The 18,485-nt window shown below is 42.2% G+C and overlaps 1 protein-coding gene across 1 annotated transcript; it reads left to right on the forward strand.

Annotated features, from left to right (window-relative positions):
* The first annotated feature begins 5,910 nt into the window (after positions 1-5,910).
* Positions 5,911-12,802, forward strand: LOC106087152 (probable cytochrome P450 6t3). Its single transcript, XM_059369586.1, has 3 exons — positions 5,911-6,020; positions 11,064-12,350; positions 12,403-12,802. The coding sequence occupies exons 2-3, from the start codon at positions 11,076-11,078 to the stop codon at positions 12,682-12,684; spliced, it is 1,557 nt and encodes a 518-aa protein (XP_059225569.1). The 5' UTR covers positions 5,911-6,020; positions 11,064-11,075; the 3' UTR covers positions 12,685-12,802.
* Positions 12,803-18,485: the final 5,683 nt, after the last annotated feature.

Consider the following 18,485-nt stretch of genomic DNA (forward strand, 5'->3'; position numbering starts at 1 on the left):
TGCAAGTAACAGTTTCACCAACATCAGGTAATAAATTCGTTTTTTATGGGAATAACACCCTTAATTGGAAGATCGGTCTATATGACAGCTATATCTATATAGTTTGGTCTGATTCATATTTGGGTCGGATGTCCGGAGGCTTAAAACAACTCACTATTTCAAATTTCAACGAAAACGGGTATTAAATAAAGTTGTAATCGTCTTCAGACCCTTAATCGGAATACCGGTCTATACTACAGCTATATCTAAATATTGTCCGATCTTTACCATATTGGGATCAGATGGCGGAAGGGTTAAAACTTCTCACTGATTCAAATTTCAGCAAAATCGGGTAATAAATGCAGCTTTTATGTGTACCAAACCCTTTATCGGCAGATCGGTCTATATGGCAGCTATATCTAAATATAGTCCGATCTGAACCATATTTAGGTTGGTTGTGGGCAGGCTTACAAAAACTCACTGTTTCAAATTTCAGCGAAATCAGGTAATAAATAAAACTTGTATAGGTTCCAGACCCTTAATCGGCAGATCGGTCTATATGGCAGCTATATCACATTTAGGCCGCATATCGGTAAGCTTAAAATAACTCACTGTTTCAAATTTCAGCGAAATCGGGTATTAAAGGCAGCTTTTGTGGGCTAAGACCCTTAATTGGCAGATCGATCTATATGGTAGATATATCTAAATATAGTCCGATCTGAATTATATTTGGGACGGATGTTAGGTGGCTTAAAACTACTCACTGTTTCCAATTTTAGCAAAATCAGATAAAAAATAAAGCTTTTATGGGCTTCAGATCCCATATCGGCAGATCGGTCTATATGACAGCTATATCCAAATATAGTCCCATCTGAACCATAGTTTTATCGGATGTTGGGAGGCTAAAAATAGCTCACTGTTTCAAATTTCAGCGAAATCGGGTAAAAAATAAAGCTTTTATGGGCTTCAGACCCTTTATAGGCAGATTGGTCTATATGGCAGCTATATCTAAATATAGTCTGATCTGAACCATGTTAAGGTCGGATATTGGGCGCTTAAAATAACCCACTGTTTAAATATTCAGCGAAATCGGGTTATAAATGCGGTTTTTATGGGCCTTAGACCCTTAACCAGTAGATCGTCTATATGGCAGCTATGTCTAAATATTGTCCGATCTAAACCATATTAGGGTCACATTTCGGGAGGCCTAAGACTACTCTCTCTTTCAGCGAAATCGGATAAAAAATAAAGCATTTATGGGCATTAGAACCTTTACCGGCAGATCGGTCTACATAGCAGCTATATCCAAATATGGTCCGATTTAGTCCGTTCAAGAACTTAACCAGCGTGCATCAAAAAGATGGGCCAAATTTCAGCTAAATATCTCAATTTTTGAAGGCTGTAGAGTGATTACAACAGATTCAAATGTCGGATTTTCCCATATTTTTTGTCGAATAGTCGGGAGTCAAGATAGCCACTGAAAATCGGGATAAAACTGATCATAGTCGACCATCTGGCAAGCCTACTTCCTTATCCCTTAGGTTTGGTTCTCTGTTCGTCTTAGGTAAGGTTAAATGACATCAGATTCACTAGACGTTTTCGTCCATTGTTATACCTCAGGAGCAAGAGAGAAGATGCCTAATAGTTTCTATCGTTACACCATCCAGATCGCTTTAGAATGCCCAACAACTTGCAAATGTTCACATCCGCTAAATCAGATAAGTTTTCAAAAAAATGAGAGCCTAAAGAGGCTGTAGCCTCTGACTGCCTGTTCAGGACATGCACACAGCAGTTGATCTATAGTCTCCTCTTTCTCCACGTACTCACAGCTTCTGTAAAATATGTTACTTGCTACCTTCTTTCTGTCAACATGTTTCCGATCAAACAGTGACCTCTAAAGACGGATACAATGACTGAGACGTCTATTCTAGCAAGCGACATCAAAGTAGTAGACCTCTTCAAGTTCAAATTGAGCCAAATAATTTTGGAATATTCACAACCCCCACATTGCCTTTCGGGCCTGATTCTGAAAACTTAGCTTACATGTCGCTAGAGGTACACCAACAGCTTCCAGTTCCCGCTTTACAATTCCCTGGGATATCTCTGTGGCCCGGCACCCTGAACAGGTGAATTTTGAACTGTTCAGCCATCTCGTTGAGAGATCTGCGACAGTCGAGGGCGGTTTATGTGTTCAGAAATACATTCTCCAGGGATTTAATGGCTGTCTGACTGTCTGAGAAGATATTTATATCAATCGTCGGTATGATTTTATATCATAGCCATTCCAACACTTCCTTAATTGCAAGAATCTCTGTTTGATACACACTGCAGTGATTGGGTAAACTTTTCGATATAACCAGTTCTACAACTTTGGAGTACACCCCACAGCTCACCTGGTCGTCTATTTTGAAACCATCCGTATAGAAGTCTATATAACTTTTATTACCAGGGATGTCGTAGTTCCAATCGGATCTATCAGAAATAGTGGTACAGTGCTTTTTATCAAAAAGCGGCATAGGTAGGGTGTAATCCACACTGCCAGGAACATCGGACAAAGTGTCCGTAGCCGCCACATGATCAAAGAGGAAATTCCCTAAGCCTCACGGCAGTGGTCGCAGCAATTTGTCTAGCCACAATGTCTAGAGGCATTATAAGTGGCCTCAGTGCGGTTGTGATGCACAAACAAGCCGTCCTTTTGATCCGGTTAAGTATTGAACAGTAGGAGGACTTTTGATGCGCCGTCCACCAGACCACAACACCATATAGCGTTATAGGTCAGGCAAATGCAACAACCCCTTCTGGCGCCACGTTGTCCGTTTGAGAATTTCCCGGGAAATGTGTAACAATGAGTAGTTCTAGTGTTTTCTCACTAGACCTTGTCCATCCATTATCTGACTTCTGAAAATATTCCACCGCAATAGGTCTCGGGGACAGAATCTTTCTCAGCCTAGAGGTCTCAGATGTATTCTCCACAAAACTGCAAAATTCCACCCAAGATTTGTTCTGAACCTTTCTCAGCTCAGCCTTATAGATGTCCCAACCATGTGGTGCTCTTGCGGCTTTAGCCCTGTTGAACAGTTTTCTTTTTTCCTCCAGAAGCGGCTTCAACCAGCAAGTTAAGGTTTGAAGGCGGCATCTCTGAATCGTTTGCCATACAAAGGGAAGACAGCTAGTAATAAGACTTATTTGTTTCAAGGCTGGCTGTTACTGAGTCTTCAGTGCTTAGCGACGGAAGAAGATAAACATTTGGACTACTCTTTGCAGGATTTAAACTGCACTTGGGTAGTTTAAATCCCGGAATTGTTTGTCCACGAACCATTCCTCCACACACCCATGGTTCCTGGATAAGAACCACATCGAATCCCCCTGCCATCAGGAGAACTTTTAGTGCCGCCGAAACGGCCTTTCAATGGTGGAGGTTTATCTGTAGAAACCGGATCATAGTTATTGTAGAATTCAGAACTGTTGTGTTAGCTTCGTCTTCTTATTTCGCCAGGAGTTTATCCTCACAAGATTCGTTAGATCAAGATGAGTTTCCGTACGCATCCAGGTGCAGGTGAGAAAGTAGTGGAACCACTCTTCTTTAGAACATTGGACACTTGCAGTGTGGACGATTCTTCCTTAGATGCTTCACTAGCTGATACTAAAAAAGTACTTTTTGAGTTGCGTCCTTCGCCGCTAGCGCACACCTTGAGCCTTGTCCAACCGGGTGACCAACCAAACAGGGCTTATCAGGTCCCGTTTCGATGCCTTCCCCTGCTGTCTCGATGGTGGGGATTGTCAGTCTCCTGCAATCCCCCAAACATTAGCGATGTGATCGATAATTCCTCAGACAAGTGTTCAGCAACAACTGCTGAGTAGTCTCCTGATTCACCAAACCCACCGCTTCTATAGACCTTCCGTTTCAACTGTTGAGGTCTGCGAGACAGTCGGAGTTTAGTACGAATACAGCATGTCTCCGACCATCATAAGACTCATCCAATCTACCAATCTTGCAGTCGGTGGTTGATAGTTGGGGACTACATTCCCTTAGTCTTCCAAGTATGGATTCAGGATGTAAGGGAATTCTTGGTAACCAAGCATGCGCCATTGGTCGAGAAGGAATATCTTCATTCTTGACTAAATCTAGTGCTGCACCTAGCCCGATCTCACCAATCTTTTTTAGCGCATATCGGTACATTTCAATTGAGCGTTAATCCCCGGAAGCAATTAGTTTGTATCGGCCCCGATACCAGCCTGCATCGTCAGAAACTGGCGGTGACCCAGGAAATTCCGCAAGGACATCGGAGTATACTGATGACTGACCATTGACTATCCCACTCAAATTATTCCTAGATATACAACCCTGTTCTTCTCTTTTGTCGACAACTATCATCACCAAATTGTCCCTAGCGATATAGAAAAGGTACTTGCACCCATCTTACTATTATTCGCCATAAACCTTTTAGGCATGGGATGCCCTCCAGATGACCGTAGACTTTTGGCTAACTGCGGTGCAGTTTCCGAATCAAGACGTGTAGTCTTTGGGGTAGCCTGTGCAGCGAAACCCTGAACCAAATTTAGGAAGTCTCTCCCCCTAACAGTAGAGAGTCTTATTTGCTCCAAGCCTCTCAATAAACCTGAGAGCGATGCGTCTTTTATTATTCCACCCTCTTAAAGAGTGTGTTGGTTTGCCAGGGAAGGCCGATGGCCTAGACAAATTATAGACATGCGAAGATGGAACAGGTTCGGCCTTGTCCTTAAGATTCGAAAAAGGTGTCTTCGTCAAAAGCCCCTGCCGAGCAGTCGTTTGTCGTCTAGTGGAGCCTGGAGCAACCGCTCCACCAGTCGAGGTTTCAGTAGCAGACAACATGCTACAGCCTGATGCTACCACCGCAGCTGTTGGATCTTTGGAGTCCATCCTAAGCCTACTTCCGGGCTCTAAATCTGGCGCTCCACTGGACACAGACACAGTTCATCAACCGCCTAATGGATAACACTATCGTAAATATCCTTGAGTGACTTAAATTTTTTCCAAAAATAATGATCTATTACAAGTTACAGAAAATTCTTGCGGAGCGAAATAACAAAACGTACGCTCCACTCACTGGTTCAAACAAGAATCAAAAGTAATGCTAACATCGTTCTTCCGTTTGTAGCTCATAAAAGTAATGATCTGAGACCCAACAATGTATAGGAGGTCTGATACAAAATACAACCACGGGCCTTCAATTTTGTTGATTGTACAAAGATAGATAAATGACAAGTTGGCAACTATAAGCCAACTTCCGCTGTTTGTTCGAGTCTGTAGGACGTTCATTAGATTTGGTTTTGATTTCTCTTTTTATCATTCCTGCATTGGCAGATTTTTTCTTGAGATTTTCAAATGTTGATCCCCGTTTACACTGCTCTTTAAATCCGGTTTTAATGACTCGATCACCTGTTTTCCCTTTATAAAATCAGCCGACGAGGGCCTTAAATCCGGATTAAGTAATCAGTGTAAACGTGGTTTTGATGTCATTGCACGCAATGTTCGATCCCTCATATCGATTAATATCTTCTTAGTATCATTTATAACAATTAAAGACTCATGTTAAGCTTTTAGCACACTTTTTTTGTAATTCATAACTTGTCTTTGTAATTATCTTAGTTATATACCTTTCGGGTAATAGAAAAATGTCAACTCCACATTCATTAGAAACTTCTAAACGCACAAAAAATGCATTGGATGACGTCACTTAAGTATGTATGTCACGCAATGAAGGTGGGTTTAGATTATCCAGTTAAAGAGCCGGCGTTGCATGTTACAATCTATTACTACATTGTAAAAAGTCATTGCTATTTTATTATTGTATAAAATTTCCAGAAGCGACAACTATCATCATATACACAATATACTTACTGCCTTAGAGTCTATCTACATCTAAGTGTCACTCTAAAGATCATTGTAACAGTAATCTTCAGTTTTGCAACAACGCATTAGCGTGGGAAGTGATTTTGAAGAAAGTTAAGTGAAATATTAATCGGGAAAAGTCGGTATTCCTTGCCATCATCGTCGTCAGGTAGGAAATAATAACCAGTTGGACAAGCAAAGTTAACAGGTAGTCGAATTATGTCATAGGAAAGGTTCAAGTTTGCAACGTCCGGTCGCCATCCACCCTGGAATTAGAAAAAAGATATAGTATAAAGATTGAGGTTATTGCAGCAGTCTGCTATGTCACCGGCTGCCTCGCAGTCCCGTCGGAATGTCTATGTCCTTCCTGTGTATCTTCCAGGATAAAAAAATTAGTATACAGATTTAAGTTATTGTTTGCCGTGTCACCGGCTGCCACACTATCCTGCCGGAATATTTATGTCTTTCCTGTGCATCGAGGGGTATTTAACAACCTGAAGATTGAAACGATAACTGCTGCCCTGGGCCGCACGGCTCTCCATTCGAATATTTACCAGTGGTCAAAAATTTCCTACGTGACGAAAACTTCGGACGAGTAATCGAGTCGTTTCTGTAACTGATGGAGTACGCAATGGCAGCTTTCTTGGATATCATGGGGGATTTAAACAACTTGTAGATAGGGTTGATAGTCTCCGGCCGGACCGTATGGAGTCCTCTCGAAAATTACCCAAATGCAAATTTTGCCCATGAACATTCCACTAAGGAACAGGGGCAAACTTCTTACATATCAATGACTGCAGTCCGATTCAAGTTTAAGCTCAATGATAAGGGGCCTACTTTTTATAGCCTAGTCCGAACGGCGTGCCGCAGTGCGACACCTTTTTGGAGAGAAGTTTTACATGGCATAGTACCTCACAAATGTTGCCAGCATTAGGAGGGGAAACCACCGAATTAATTTTTTTCTGATGGTCTCGCCAGTATTCGAACCCAGGCTTTCAGTGTCGTAGGCGGAAATCCTAACCTTTGCGCTACGGTGGCCACCCGGTGTACGAATAATTAGCTGTGCGGCAGGATTAGCAACGTAGACTGAGAAGATATTGACACAGAAGGAGAGTGATAGGGTCAACGCCTCAAGAACGGGTGTTCTTGAGGAAACTCAGTGATAAACAGAGTTGTATTGGATCTCTACCAGGATGATTAATAGCATGTGAGGACATATGCTATTAATCACCTGCATCGTGCTACTGATCCGGGGCAAGTTTCTGTTGGCAGTGACCGAGGTTATAAAAAGGTCACTGAGTAGGTTAGGTCCTTGACCCTTATAATTTGACCAACCCTAATAGCCATTGTGATACCTGTGCTAGCCTATAGGGCGTTGGTAAGGTGGATTTCTGTAGATAGGTAACACTTATATTAATATCGTTCTGGGAGATTTTAATGCGAAAACAAGTAAAAGCGTGCTAAGTTCGGCAGGGCCGAATCTTTTTGCAGCAAAGGTTCACACCCGTTTGAACATAGCGAGAAAAGTACGGTCTAACACTGCACGGAAGACGGACATTGAAAAGCTGCAAACACAACAGATGGCTCCACTCGACTTACCCAACTGCTTGATGAAAACACTCCTTGTTCCAATGATATAATGGCGCAGTGGCAGACCATTGCGCACTCCATGGAAAATGCCGCAAAATCCGAAATTCAAATCAAGAGTGTTGAGATTCTACTGCCAAGAATGCGGCATATAGAGCAACCCTGCTATCAGTAGCAATGCTAGAGATGAAGGTGAGGTATCGGGAGAAAATGAGAGAGGTAAAACTTCTATTCCGCAGAAAGAAAAAGGAAGTGGAAAGACGTGAGTGTGATCGAATTGAATGCAAGGATTCAGAATGAAGTCTAGAAATTCTACCAAAGAATTAAACATCAAACCGATGGCTTTGGTGCAAGCACATACTCCTACAGAGCCAAAGTAGGAATTCTGGTAACTGACACAGACAGCATGCTGAGGACCCAACTGCTAGTGTCCGAGGACGGTGGCGAAGAGGATACCGCAAAATCAATCCCAATGATGGTATAAAATGTTTACCCCCCAGTCAGAATGAGGTCCAAGTAGCAGTGACCCGACTGAAGAACAACAAGGCAGCGGGAGCCGATAGGTTACCCGCCAAACTATGTAAAACCGGAGGCGACACGCTGATAAGGCGTATGTATCAGCTTTTCTGTCCAATCTGGCCAGAAGAACGCAATCCCGATGATTTAAACCTCAGCATACTATGTCCTGTGCACAAGAAAGGAGACAAGACGGAATGCGCCAACTACAGAGGAATAAGTCTCCCGCCTATCGCATACAAGATACTCTCGAGCGTACTGTGTGAAAGATTAAAATCAAAAGTCAATGAGATAATTGACCACCCTAGACCAGATATTTACACTGCCAAAAATCCTGGAAAAGACCCGAGAAGGACAAATCAACACCTACCTACCATCTCTTTCGATACCCCTTTACGTTCAAAGGTATTTTAAGCCATGTCTGAGTTTGGTATCCTTGCAAAATTAATAAGACTCCGCAGGATTACATTTGCTGATACGCGTTCCTCAGTAGGAATAGGAAAGAATCTCTCCGAACCATTCACTACCAAAAGAGGTTTCCGACATGGAGACAGCTTATCGTGTGATTTCTTTAATATGCTGCTGGAGAAGATTATACGAGATGCAGATGTGAATAGATGTGGCACACTACTCACAAGAGGACACATGCTACTCGCCTATTCCGATGACATCGATATCATAGGTCGGTCACCATAAGTAGTAACTGCAGTCTTTGAAAAAATCGAAAGAGAGTCAGTGAAAATGGGTCTGGCAGTAAATGGAGATGGGACGAAATGGATGGCTTCAACTCCCAAAATACCTTGTTCAACCGATGAGATTAAGAAAATGGAGAAAGTTGAGTACCACAACTTTGAGATAGTCAGCAACTTTATCTACCTCGGTTACGTCCTAACCGAAACGAATGACACCAGTATTGAAATAAAACGAAGAATAATACTGGCAAACAGATGCTATTTTGGATTAGGTAAGCAATTAAGAATCACCTCTCGACAGACGAAGATTACACTATACAAGACACTGATACTACCCGTGCTGTTATATACTTGTGAACGCTTGGAGTGTTTGAGAGAGTGTTTGAGAGAAAGATTCTTCGTAAAATATATGGACCAGTTTGCGTCAATGGAGAATATAGCGTCATATGAACCTCAATCTGTATGACGACGATGGACTAGGTCATGTTGTCAAAATGGATAAAGAAAGAAGCTCCAGCAAAGAAGTCTTTTGAAGGCAAACACGTTGGTAAGCGCAAACAAGAGCGACCAAAAGCCCGATGGAAAAATCATTTGGGAGACACTTTGAAACTTGTTGTCAGGGATTACAGAAGGAGCGCAGAAGAACGAGGTGCTTGGAACGCTCTTCTATGTTCGGCTAGTGGAACAAATGTTCTGTCATAGCCAATTAAAGTAAGTTAAGTGATGAATCCACGCACCAGTTGGGCTTAACAGAGATGTTGTATGTGCAACCTTTTTGAGGTTTTTATTCGAAACTGCACCGCCAGGCTGCTCTTAGCCTGAGGGGCTCGGCATGCTGAAGGAGGACAATTACGGCCCCAGTTCTATTTTGAATGCAGACTCAGAATATCTAGCACAGAGAGATATGGTCTTCAGGAATCGCTGCACTCGACGGCACTCTAATTCTCCTTGCAGAACGTGGAGCCTTCAATCTGCTGTACCAAAACTATGCCCCGCTGGTCGTTACCTAGGGGAAAATGCCATAAAACGAGATGCACATTAAAGTCTCATAGCTCTATACCGGTGGTACCTAACCTGACTGCTATCCCCATATATTCCATGTAGAGTTTACTAGCGCCAGGCGCAGGCAAGATTGATCCATACTGCACGAAATGGTGTATCACAAACACCAATCCCCCACCTCTACTCCTCATGGATCCCTACATAGCACATAGTATCCGTGACAACTATGCAAGCTGCAGGTGTTGACCAGCTTTGTCTCCTGAATCGCTGCCATGAATATGTTTTTCCGACACATAAAATCTACTACCTCGTCGATCTTACCTCGGACACCATTGCAATTCAATTGCCAGAAATATAAACTTCCCGGCACTGGTCCCGGCAGTATTGGGGCTTGGATATTGCTGTTGCATATATTGCCGCACAGGAAAAGTCGGAGGGATCACATAGTCCGACAAGAAGGACGCCAAAGGCGAAAACAACTAGGATTGTGACCCATTGCTGTCTATGTTAGCACAACACCTTGCAAAATGTACAGTGCGACTATAATCCCCCATTGACGTAAAGCCAGAGAAAGATCGATAATGCTCCTCACCGACATCAACCGATGATGGAGGCGATTCAGCAAACCGAACAGAACCGTGGCTTCTTTTCAATCCCGGCACGGACCAGAGGCGTGCGGAGAAGGCACTCCGGGATGTGCCTCTACCTTGACGAAAAATCTACGGATACGTACACTGAGGCGGCAGTCCCAGCCGATGAAGGACTCCACGGGGTAAATTCGGTGAGTACAATAGGCTGTACCCAAATTGATAAAGGTACTCTGTATCTGTCATACCCTGACAAAAATTGCATAAGATTACAGAGTAGTTGAAGGCTACCATGGCCAGGGCTTAGCATGCCTGTCTTATCAAGGTGCCACTTTGTACTTCAATAAGACTTTTTGGCACCTTTCTAGAGTTAAAATTCGGGAGTTAAAAAGGGTATTTTTTGTAGGCAAATTACAAGATTGCAGTAACACTACCCATAACCGATGCATGGAGTCGGTTTGCCGAACCACCAACATGCATCCGTTACACCTTACCGACATCGACCGATGATGGAGGCGGTTCGGCAAACCATAAAAAATATGAACCTTCTCATCACATAGCCCAAAGTACCGCTTAAAGCAGACCTTTGAAAGACCCTACGTGTTCTTGTGGTTGAAGAGGGTCTTTCGGACAAAGTGAATATCTAAAGTGAATAAAATCCGATAGCATGTCTATGCAATCTTAAATTTGGAAGGCCTTTGAAGTTTTATACTGCTTTTTTAAGTTTTATTTGCAGGTCTTATAGAAGGGTTTTGAGCGTGGGCCTTTTTAACTTTACCACTGTGTTCAAGGTCTTTTTTAACAAAATGATGTTTCTTCTAATTTCAGCCTTTTTCAACTATGTCCCCATTAATATCTCTTCTCACCACCTTCATATTGGTAGTACTTTGCACTTGGTTGTGGTTGGTGAAACAAAAACTCGGATACTGGCAGAGACTTCACCTGCCTTTTGTAAAACCCTTACCGCTGGTTGGTAATCTTAAGGATCTTTTCTTAGTAAAAATATCATTTGGTGAACTTTTCCACAATCTATACCATCATCCTGAAGCTTGCCAAGCACCAGCAGTGGGTATATATTTGCTAAATAAGCCTGCTCTGCTATTACGGGATCCAGAGCTAATTCGGTTGGTCTTCATTAAACATTCGGACAAATTCCAAAATCGTTATGAAGCAGCAGATGCGGTGCACGATCGAATGGGTGCCCTAACACTACCTCTATCGAAATTTCCCATGTGGTGGGGTTGTCGCAAGAAAATGTCTGCAGCCTTTACCAGTGGACAAATTAAATTCCGCATGTACCCATTAATGCTGAGAGTAACTCATGAACTGGAACAGTTTCTTGCAAGAAAATTGAAAGGGAACCCCTCACAAGATGGCGTAGTTGTAGAAGTCAAAGAAATGTTGGCTCTCTTCACCACAGACCTTACCTCGGTGCTGCATTATGGCAAGGATGTCAAGGGCTTGGCTCAAGGTTACTCCGTGCTGAGGGAACAAACATTAAAACTTTTTGATATTGGTATACGAAGACTGTTGGACTTTTTCATCATCTTCTTTTGCCCCGAATTGACCAGTTGGTTACGAGCCAAGTTATTTAGCCCCACTTATGCCAAGTTTATTCGTCAATTTACCCAAGAACTTTATGAGGAAAGAAAGGAACGCTTCGGCAATGAATGTAAGCAAGGAAACTTAGTGGATATATTACTGCAGTTCCAAAGAGAAAATCTCCAAGATCCCTTACACTATAGCCAGCATAAGGATTTTGTAGCCTCCCAAGTGGCCATATTCTTATTGGCAGGCTTTGAGACATCCTCCTCAGTTATTGGCTTCACTTTATACGAATTAGCCAAACAACAGGATGTACAGCTGAAGTTGAGACTAGAACTTAAGCAAGCATTTGGCCAAAGGGCTGATCTAGCCTACGAAGAACTTCAAGCTTTGCCCTATTTGCAGCAAGTGTTATGTGAAGGCTTGCGTATGTATCCAGCTGCAGCATTTATCAATAGGGAATGTACCACCAGGCCCAGGGCCAAGGGATTTCAATTGACCAGTGATATTTTTATACCACATGGCATGCCGGTATATGTTTCCATTCTAGCACTACATCGAGATGCAAAGGTGAGTAGAAAGTATAAAAATTTTGATTCATTTTATAAATCTTTGCTTTCAGCATTGGCACAATCCTCACAAATTTCAGCCGGAACGTTTTGCCTCTTGCAATTTGCAGTCCATTAATCCCATGGTTTATCAGCCCTTTGGTGTGGGACCACATTCCTGCATTGGCAGTCGTTTGGGTCTTTTGCAAGTTAAACTAGCTTTGGCCCATATACTGAAGCTATATCGAGTTTACACTTGCTCCAGCACCGCTAAGGAGATACAATTTGACCCAAGATCTTTTATGCTTTTGGCCAAGGGTGGAATCTATTTAAAGTTCATCAGAGATGATTTGTAAAGATCTGATTGACAACAATTGCAATGGGCTGTGTTTATCTAGTACATGTAATTTAGTGAAAGGAAATTGTTAAGTTTCATAGATATAAGAAACTAAAATATATGTATAAAATATTTAAGCCAAAGTCAAATTTATAACAAGTTCGGCCGGGCCGAATCTTATATACCCTCCACCATGGATCGCATTTGTCGAGTTCTTTTCCCGGCATCTCTTCTTACGCAAAAAAGAATATAAGAAAAGATTTGCTCTGCTATTAGAGCGATATCAATATAAAGTCCGGTTTGGACCACAATTAAATTATATGTTGGAGACCTGTGTAAAATGTCAGCCAATTCGAATAAAATTTGCGCCCTTTTGGGGGCTCAAGAAGTAAAATAGAGAGATCGATTTATATGGGAGCTGTATCGGGCTATAGACCGGTTCAGACCATAATAAACACGTGTGTTGATGGTTATGAGAGGATCCGTCGCACAAAATTTCAGGCAAATAGGAAAATAATTGCGACCTCTGGAGGCTCAAGAAGTCAAGATCCCAGATCGGTTTATATGGCAGCTATATCAGGTTATGGACCGATTTGAACCATACTTGGCACAGTTGTTGGATTTCATAACAAAATACTACGTACAAAAATTCAGACAAATCGAATAAGAATTGCGCCCTCTAGAGGCTCAAGAAGTCAAGACCCTAGATCGGTTTATATGACAGCTATATCAGGTTATAAACCGATTTAAATCATACATGGCACAGTTGTTGGATATCAACAAAAACGTCGTGCAAAATTTCATTCCAATCGGATAAGAATTGCGCACTCTAGAGGCTCAAGAAGTCAAGACCCCAGATCGGTTTATATGGCAGCTATATCAGGTTACGAACCGATTTGAATCATACTTGGCACAGTTGTTGGATATCATAACAAAACACGTCGTGCAAAATTTCATTCCAATCGGATAAGAATTGCGCACTCTAGAGGCTCAAGAAGTCAAGACCCCAGATCGGTTTATATGGCAGCTATATGAGGTTATGGACCGATTTGAATCATACTTGGCACAGTTGTTGGATATCATAACAAAACACGTCGTGCAATATTTCATTCCAATCGGATAAGAATTGCGCACTCTAGAGGCTCAAGAAGTCAAGACTCCAGATCGGTTTATATGGCAACTATATCAGGTTATGCACCGATTTGAATCAGACTTGGCACAGTTATTAGATATCATAACAAAACACGTCGGGCAAAATTACATTCCAATCGGATAAGAATTGCGCACTCTAGAGGCTCAAGAAGTCAAGACCCAAGATCGGTTTATATGGCTGCTATATCAGGTTATGGACCGATTTGAATCATACTTGGCACAGTTGTTGGATTTCATAACAAAACACGTCGTGCAAAATTTCATTCCAATCGGATAAGAATTGCGCACTCTAGAGGCTCAAGAAGTCAAGACCCAAGATCGGTTTATATGGCTGCTATATCAGGTTATGGACCGATTTGAATCATACTTGGCACAGTTGTTGGATTTCATAACAAAACACGTCGTGCAAAATTTCATTCCAATCGGATAAGAATTGCGCACTCTAGAGGCTCAAGAAGTCAAGACCCCAGATCGGTTTATATGGCAGCTATATTAGGTTATGCACCGATTTGAATCATACTTGGCACAGTTATTGGATATCATAACAAAACACGTCGTGCAAAATTTCATTCCAATCGGATAAGAATTGCGCACTCTAGAGGCTCAAGAAGTCAAGACCCCAGATCGGTTTATATGGCAGCTATATCAGGTTATGGACCGATTTGAATCATACTTGGCACAGTTGTTGGATATCATAACAAAACACGTCGTGCAATATTTCATTCCAATCGGATAAGAATTGCGCACTCTAGAGGCTCAAGAAGTCAAGACTCCAGATCGGTTTATATGGCAACTATATCAGGTTATGCACCGATTTGAATCAGACTTGGCACAGTTATTAGATATCATAACAAAACACGTCGGGCAAAATTTCATTCCAATCGGATAAGAATTGCGCACTCTAGAGGCTCAAGAAGTCATGACCCAAGATCGGTTTATATGGCTGCTATATCAGGTTATGGACCGATTTGAATCATACTTGGCACAGTTGTTGGATTTCATAACAAAAAACGTCGTGCAAAATTTCATTCCAATCGGATAAGAATTGCGCATTCTAGAGGCTCAAGAAGTCAAGACCCCAGATCGGTTTATATGGCAGCTATATTAGGTTATGCACCGATTTGAATCATACTTGGCACAGTTATTGGATATCATAACAAAACACGTCGTGCAAAATTTCATTCCAATCGGATAAGAATTGCGCACTCTAGTGGCTCAAGAAATCAAGACCCAAGATCGGTTTATATGGCAGCTATATCAAAACATGGACCGATATGGCCCATTTACAATACCAACTGACCTACACTAATAAGAAGTATTTGTGCAAAATTTCAAGCGGCCAGATTAACTCCTTGGGAAGTTAGCGTGCTTTCGACAGACAGACGGACGGACATGGCTAGATCGACATAAAACGTCGCGACGAACAAGAATATATATACTTTATGAGGTCTCAGACGAATATTTCGAGTAGTTACAAACAGAATGACGAAATTAGTATACCCCCCATCCTATGGTGGAGGGTATAAAAACGAAAAGTAAAATTAGGACGAGCAGAACATTGGTTACCCATAGTTTTTCTGTGCTTCTGAGCATGTGGACTTTTCGAAAAAAAAAAACAAGTAAGGTGAGGCATACCAATCTCTAAGCACCGGGTCTACCAGGTACTGGTCTAAGGATGGGATCAGTGTGTCGGTCCGCACATTGTTTAACATCCCCTCCCCATTGACATCGAGGTGGTTTTTAACAATGTGGGGACCGACACACTGATTCAATCCTCAGACCAGTACCGCGTGGACCCGGTCCTTAGAGACTGGAACCACATGCTAAGGAACAGGTGGAAAAATGTGTGTCCCATGGCATATATATCACGGAGAAAGTGGCACAAGGCACGCCACAGGGGGCATTTTATCGCCACTCCTATGGGTGACCGATAAATGACTTATTACGGATGCCGACTGAGGTGGGATTTGAACCCGTCTGTTACGCAGACGATGTTAGAATACTTCTAAGGGGTAAGGCTCCGAACGAGCTGTGCAGAAGGGCCGAAATGGTCTTGCATATGGCATATGACTGGGATAGACCCAAAGGTCTTAATGTTAACCCAGAGAAGACTTAAATATGCCTGTTCACGAGGAAGACCAATTCACGTTTCCTCAATAAGACAATTTCGATATCTGACAAGGTCAAATACTTAGGTATGATCTTGGACAGGAAACTGAATTGGAAGTGTCACATTCAGCAGCGTACTGAGAAGGCTCACAGATGTTGGGCACTATGTAGACGGGTCGTAGGCTAGAAATGGGGGCTGAATCCGAGGATAGTCCACTGGCTCTACAGGAGCGTGATTAGATCAATACTTACTTACGGCTTAGTAGTTTGGTGGACTGCAATGGAGAAAAAGTGCAACATAAGGACCATACAACAGGTTCAGAAAACATGTTGTCTTGGCGTAGGCGGGCACTGGAGACTATTCTAGATATCCGACCCATTGTCATACAGATTAAGTGTGAGGCAGCCACTGCGGCTATGAGACTTAAGGCGATGGGAGATTGAATTGAGGATGGAAGCAACTCGAGGCGACGATAGGAAACCTGGAAGGAAGGGAAAAAGTTTTCGATCGGATACCTGAGATAAACCTTGAAGTCGAGTGCGAGCACTGCTGCCACCGGCACTGTCTTGGATTGACGGAACCCTAGTATTGCCATCTGGAAGATCATGTTACACGGATGGATCAAAGCTAGAGGACAGAGTGGGGCTGGTGATCTACATTGAGAACCCAAGGACTGAGATCTGCTTTTAGACTGCCTGACCATAATACGGTCCTGCCAGCCGAAATCCGGGCGATCATGGAATGAGTGAAGTGGTTTGGCAAGGACGGCGAGTGTAAACATCTTTACCGACAGTAAAATTGCCATATGGGCAATAACAACCAGGGCGGTAAGATCACGAACAGTCTTGTAAGAAGGATATTAATGCCTTCTCTGAGGATAGCAAAATCCGCATCGTTTGGATGCCGGGCAGAATATAGTAAGGGGAAATGAAAGGGCAGACGATTTGGCAGTGCAGACCAGAGGACTGCCGTTAATAAACTTGGCTAAACCGAAGCCCTTCGGGTCGATGCAGTCCGAGTTAAGGGAGTGGGCGACGAATGCGCATGCAACATTGTGGAACAGCGAAATGGTCGGTAGGATGGCAAAAATCCTATGGGGGCTTCCAGATCGTGAGAAGACGAGGCTTTTACTGAAAGGAAGCAAGAATGAGGTCAGTTCAGCTATTGGTATCATAACGGGACACATAGTACTACGAGCTCACTTATGTAAAATCGGTGCGGCAAGTGATAGCATGTGTAGGGCATGCGGGGAAGATAATGAGACGTTGGCGCATTTCCTTTGCCATTGCCCGGCTTTCGCGTCCAACAGATACCGGCACTTAGGTGGAGCCACAATATCAGACATGAACCTACTTAGGGGAGTGGTATTGAAAACAGTTAAGGATTTTGTAAGTAGCACGGAATTCCTACCTTAAAATTTTCTTCTTCGAGGTTACTTTATAGTTTTTTGAGCGCCCAACAAGCCGATTACTGGTTTAGGTGTATGTCCATAGTGGCATGAGGCGGATTAATATATGCACCCTCTTTTCAACCTAACCTAACCTACTACAGACAAATGTTTATGATTTGTTGGCCTATCCTTAAACTATCATACACAACTGTACAGCACTAAAATTACACTTTCTCCTTTTCTATTCAAAAAGGGTACTTTAATGGAAAAGGTACTAAAATACCTTTCTCGCAGAAAAAGTACTAAAATGACCCTTTCTCGTTGGAAATAGCACTAATTTTTCCTTCTCATAATATACCAACCTACCTCTTCCTTTATGTATTGTGAACTAAAATTTTCCTCTTCCTTTGTATAGTGTATTGCGATTACGCTCTTCCTTTGTTACTAAAATACATTTCTCGCAGAAAAAGTACTAAAATGACCCTTTCTCGTTGGAAATAGCACTAATTTTTCCTTCTCATAATATACCAACCTACCACTTCCTTTGTGTATTGTGAACTAAAATTTCCCTCTTCCTTTGTATAGTGTATTGCGATTACGCTCTTCCTTTGTTAAGTGTATGAAAATTAGCCTTCCCCTTGGATAAGGGTACTAAAATTAGCCTTTCCCTTGCAAAAGGGTACTGAAATGGAAATGGGCCTTCCACTTTGAGAAGAGTCCTTCAATAACCATTTCCCTTGGCATTACGCTCTTCCATTGTTTAGTGTATGAAAATTAGCCTTTCCCTTGGATAATAGTGCTAAAATTAGCCTTTCCCTTGCAAAAGTATGCTGAAATTCCCTTTCTCTTCGAAAAGTGTACTGAAATGGACCTTCCCCTTTGAGAAGAGTACTAAAATTATCATTTCTCTTGGCAATGGGGATCTAAAATTGCGCTTTTGCTTGACAAAAGGTTCTCAAATTACCTTTTCCATTGGAAAAGGATACTCAGAATACCCATCTCCATGGGAAAGTGATAGTAAAATTACATTCTTCTTTGGTATAGTTTCTTTCCATGGAAATTTGTGCTCAAATTATACTTTCTTTCGAAAATGGGTACTCAAATTGCCCTTTCTATTGGCAAAGTGTATAAAAATCAACCTGCTCCAAAAAAAGTGTACTTAAATAGA

The sequence above is a fragment of the Stomoxys calcitrans genome, chromosome 5 (assembly GCF_963082655.1).
Source record: "Stomoxys calcitrans chromosome 5, idStoCalc2.1, whole genome shotgun sequence".
NCBI classification, from domain to species: Eukaryota; Metazoa; Arthropoda; class Insecta; order Diptera; family Muscidae; genus Stomoxys; species Stomoxys calcitrans.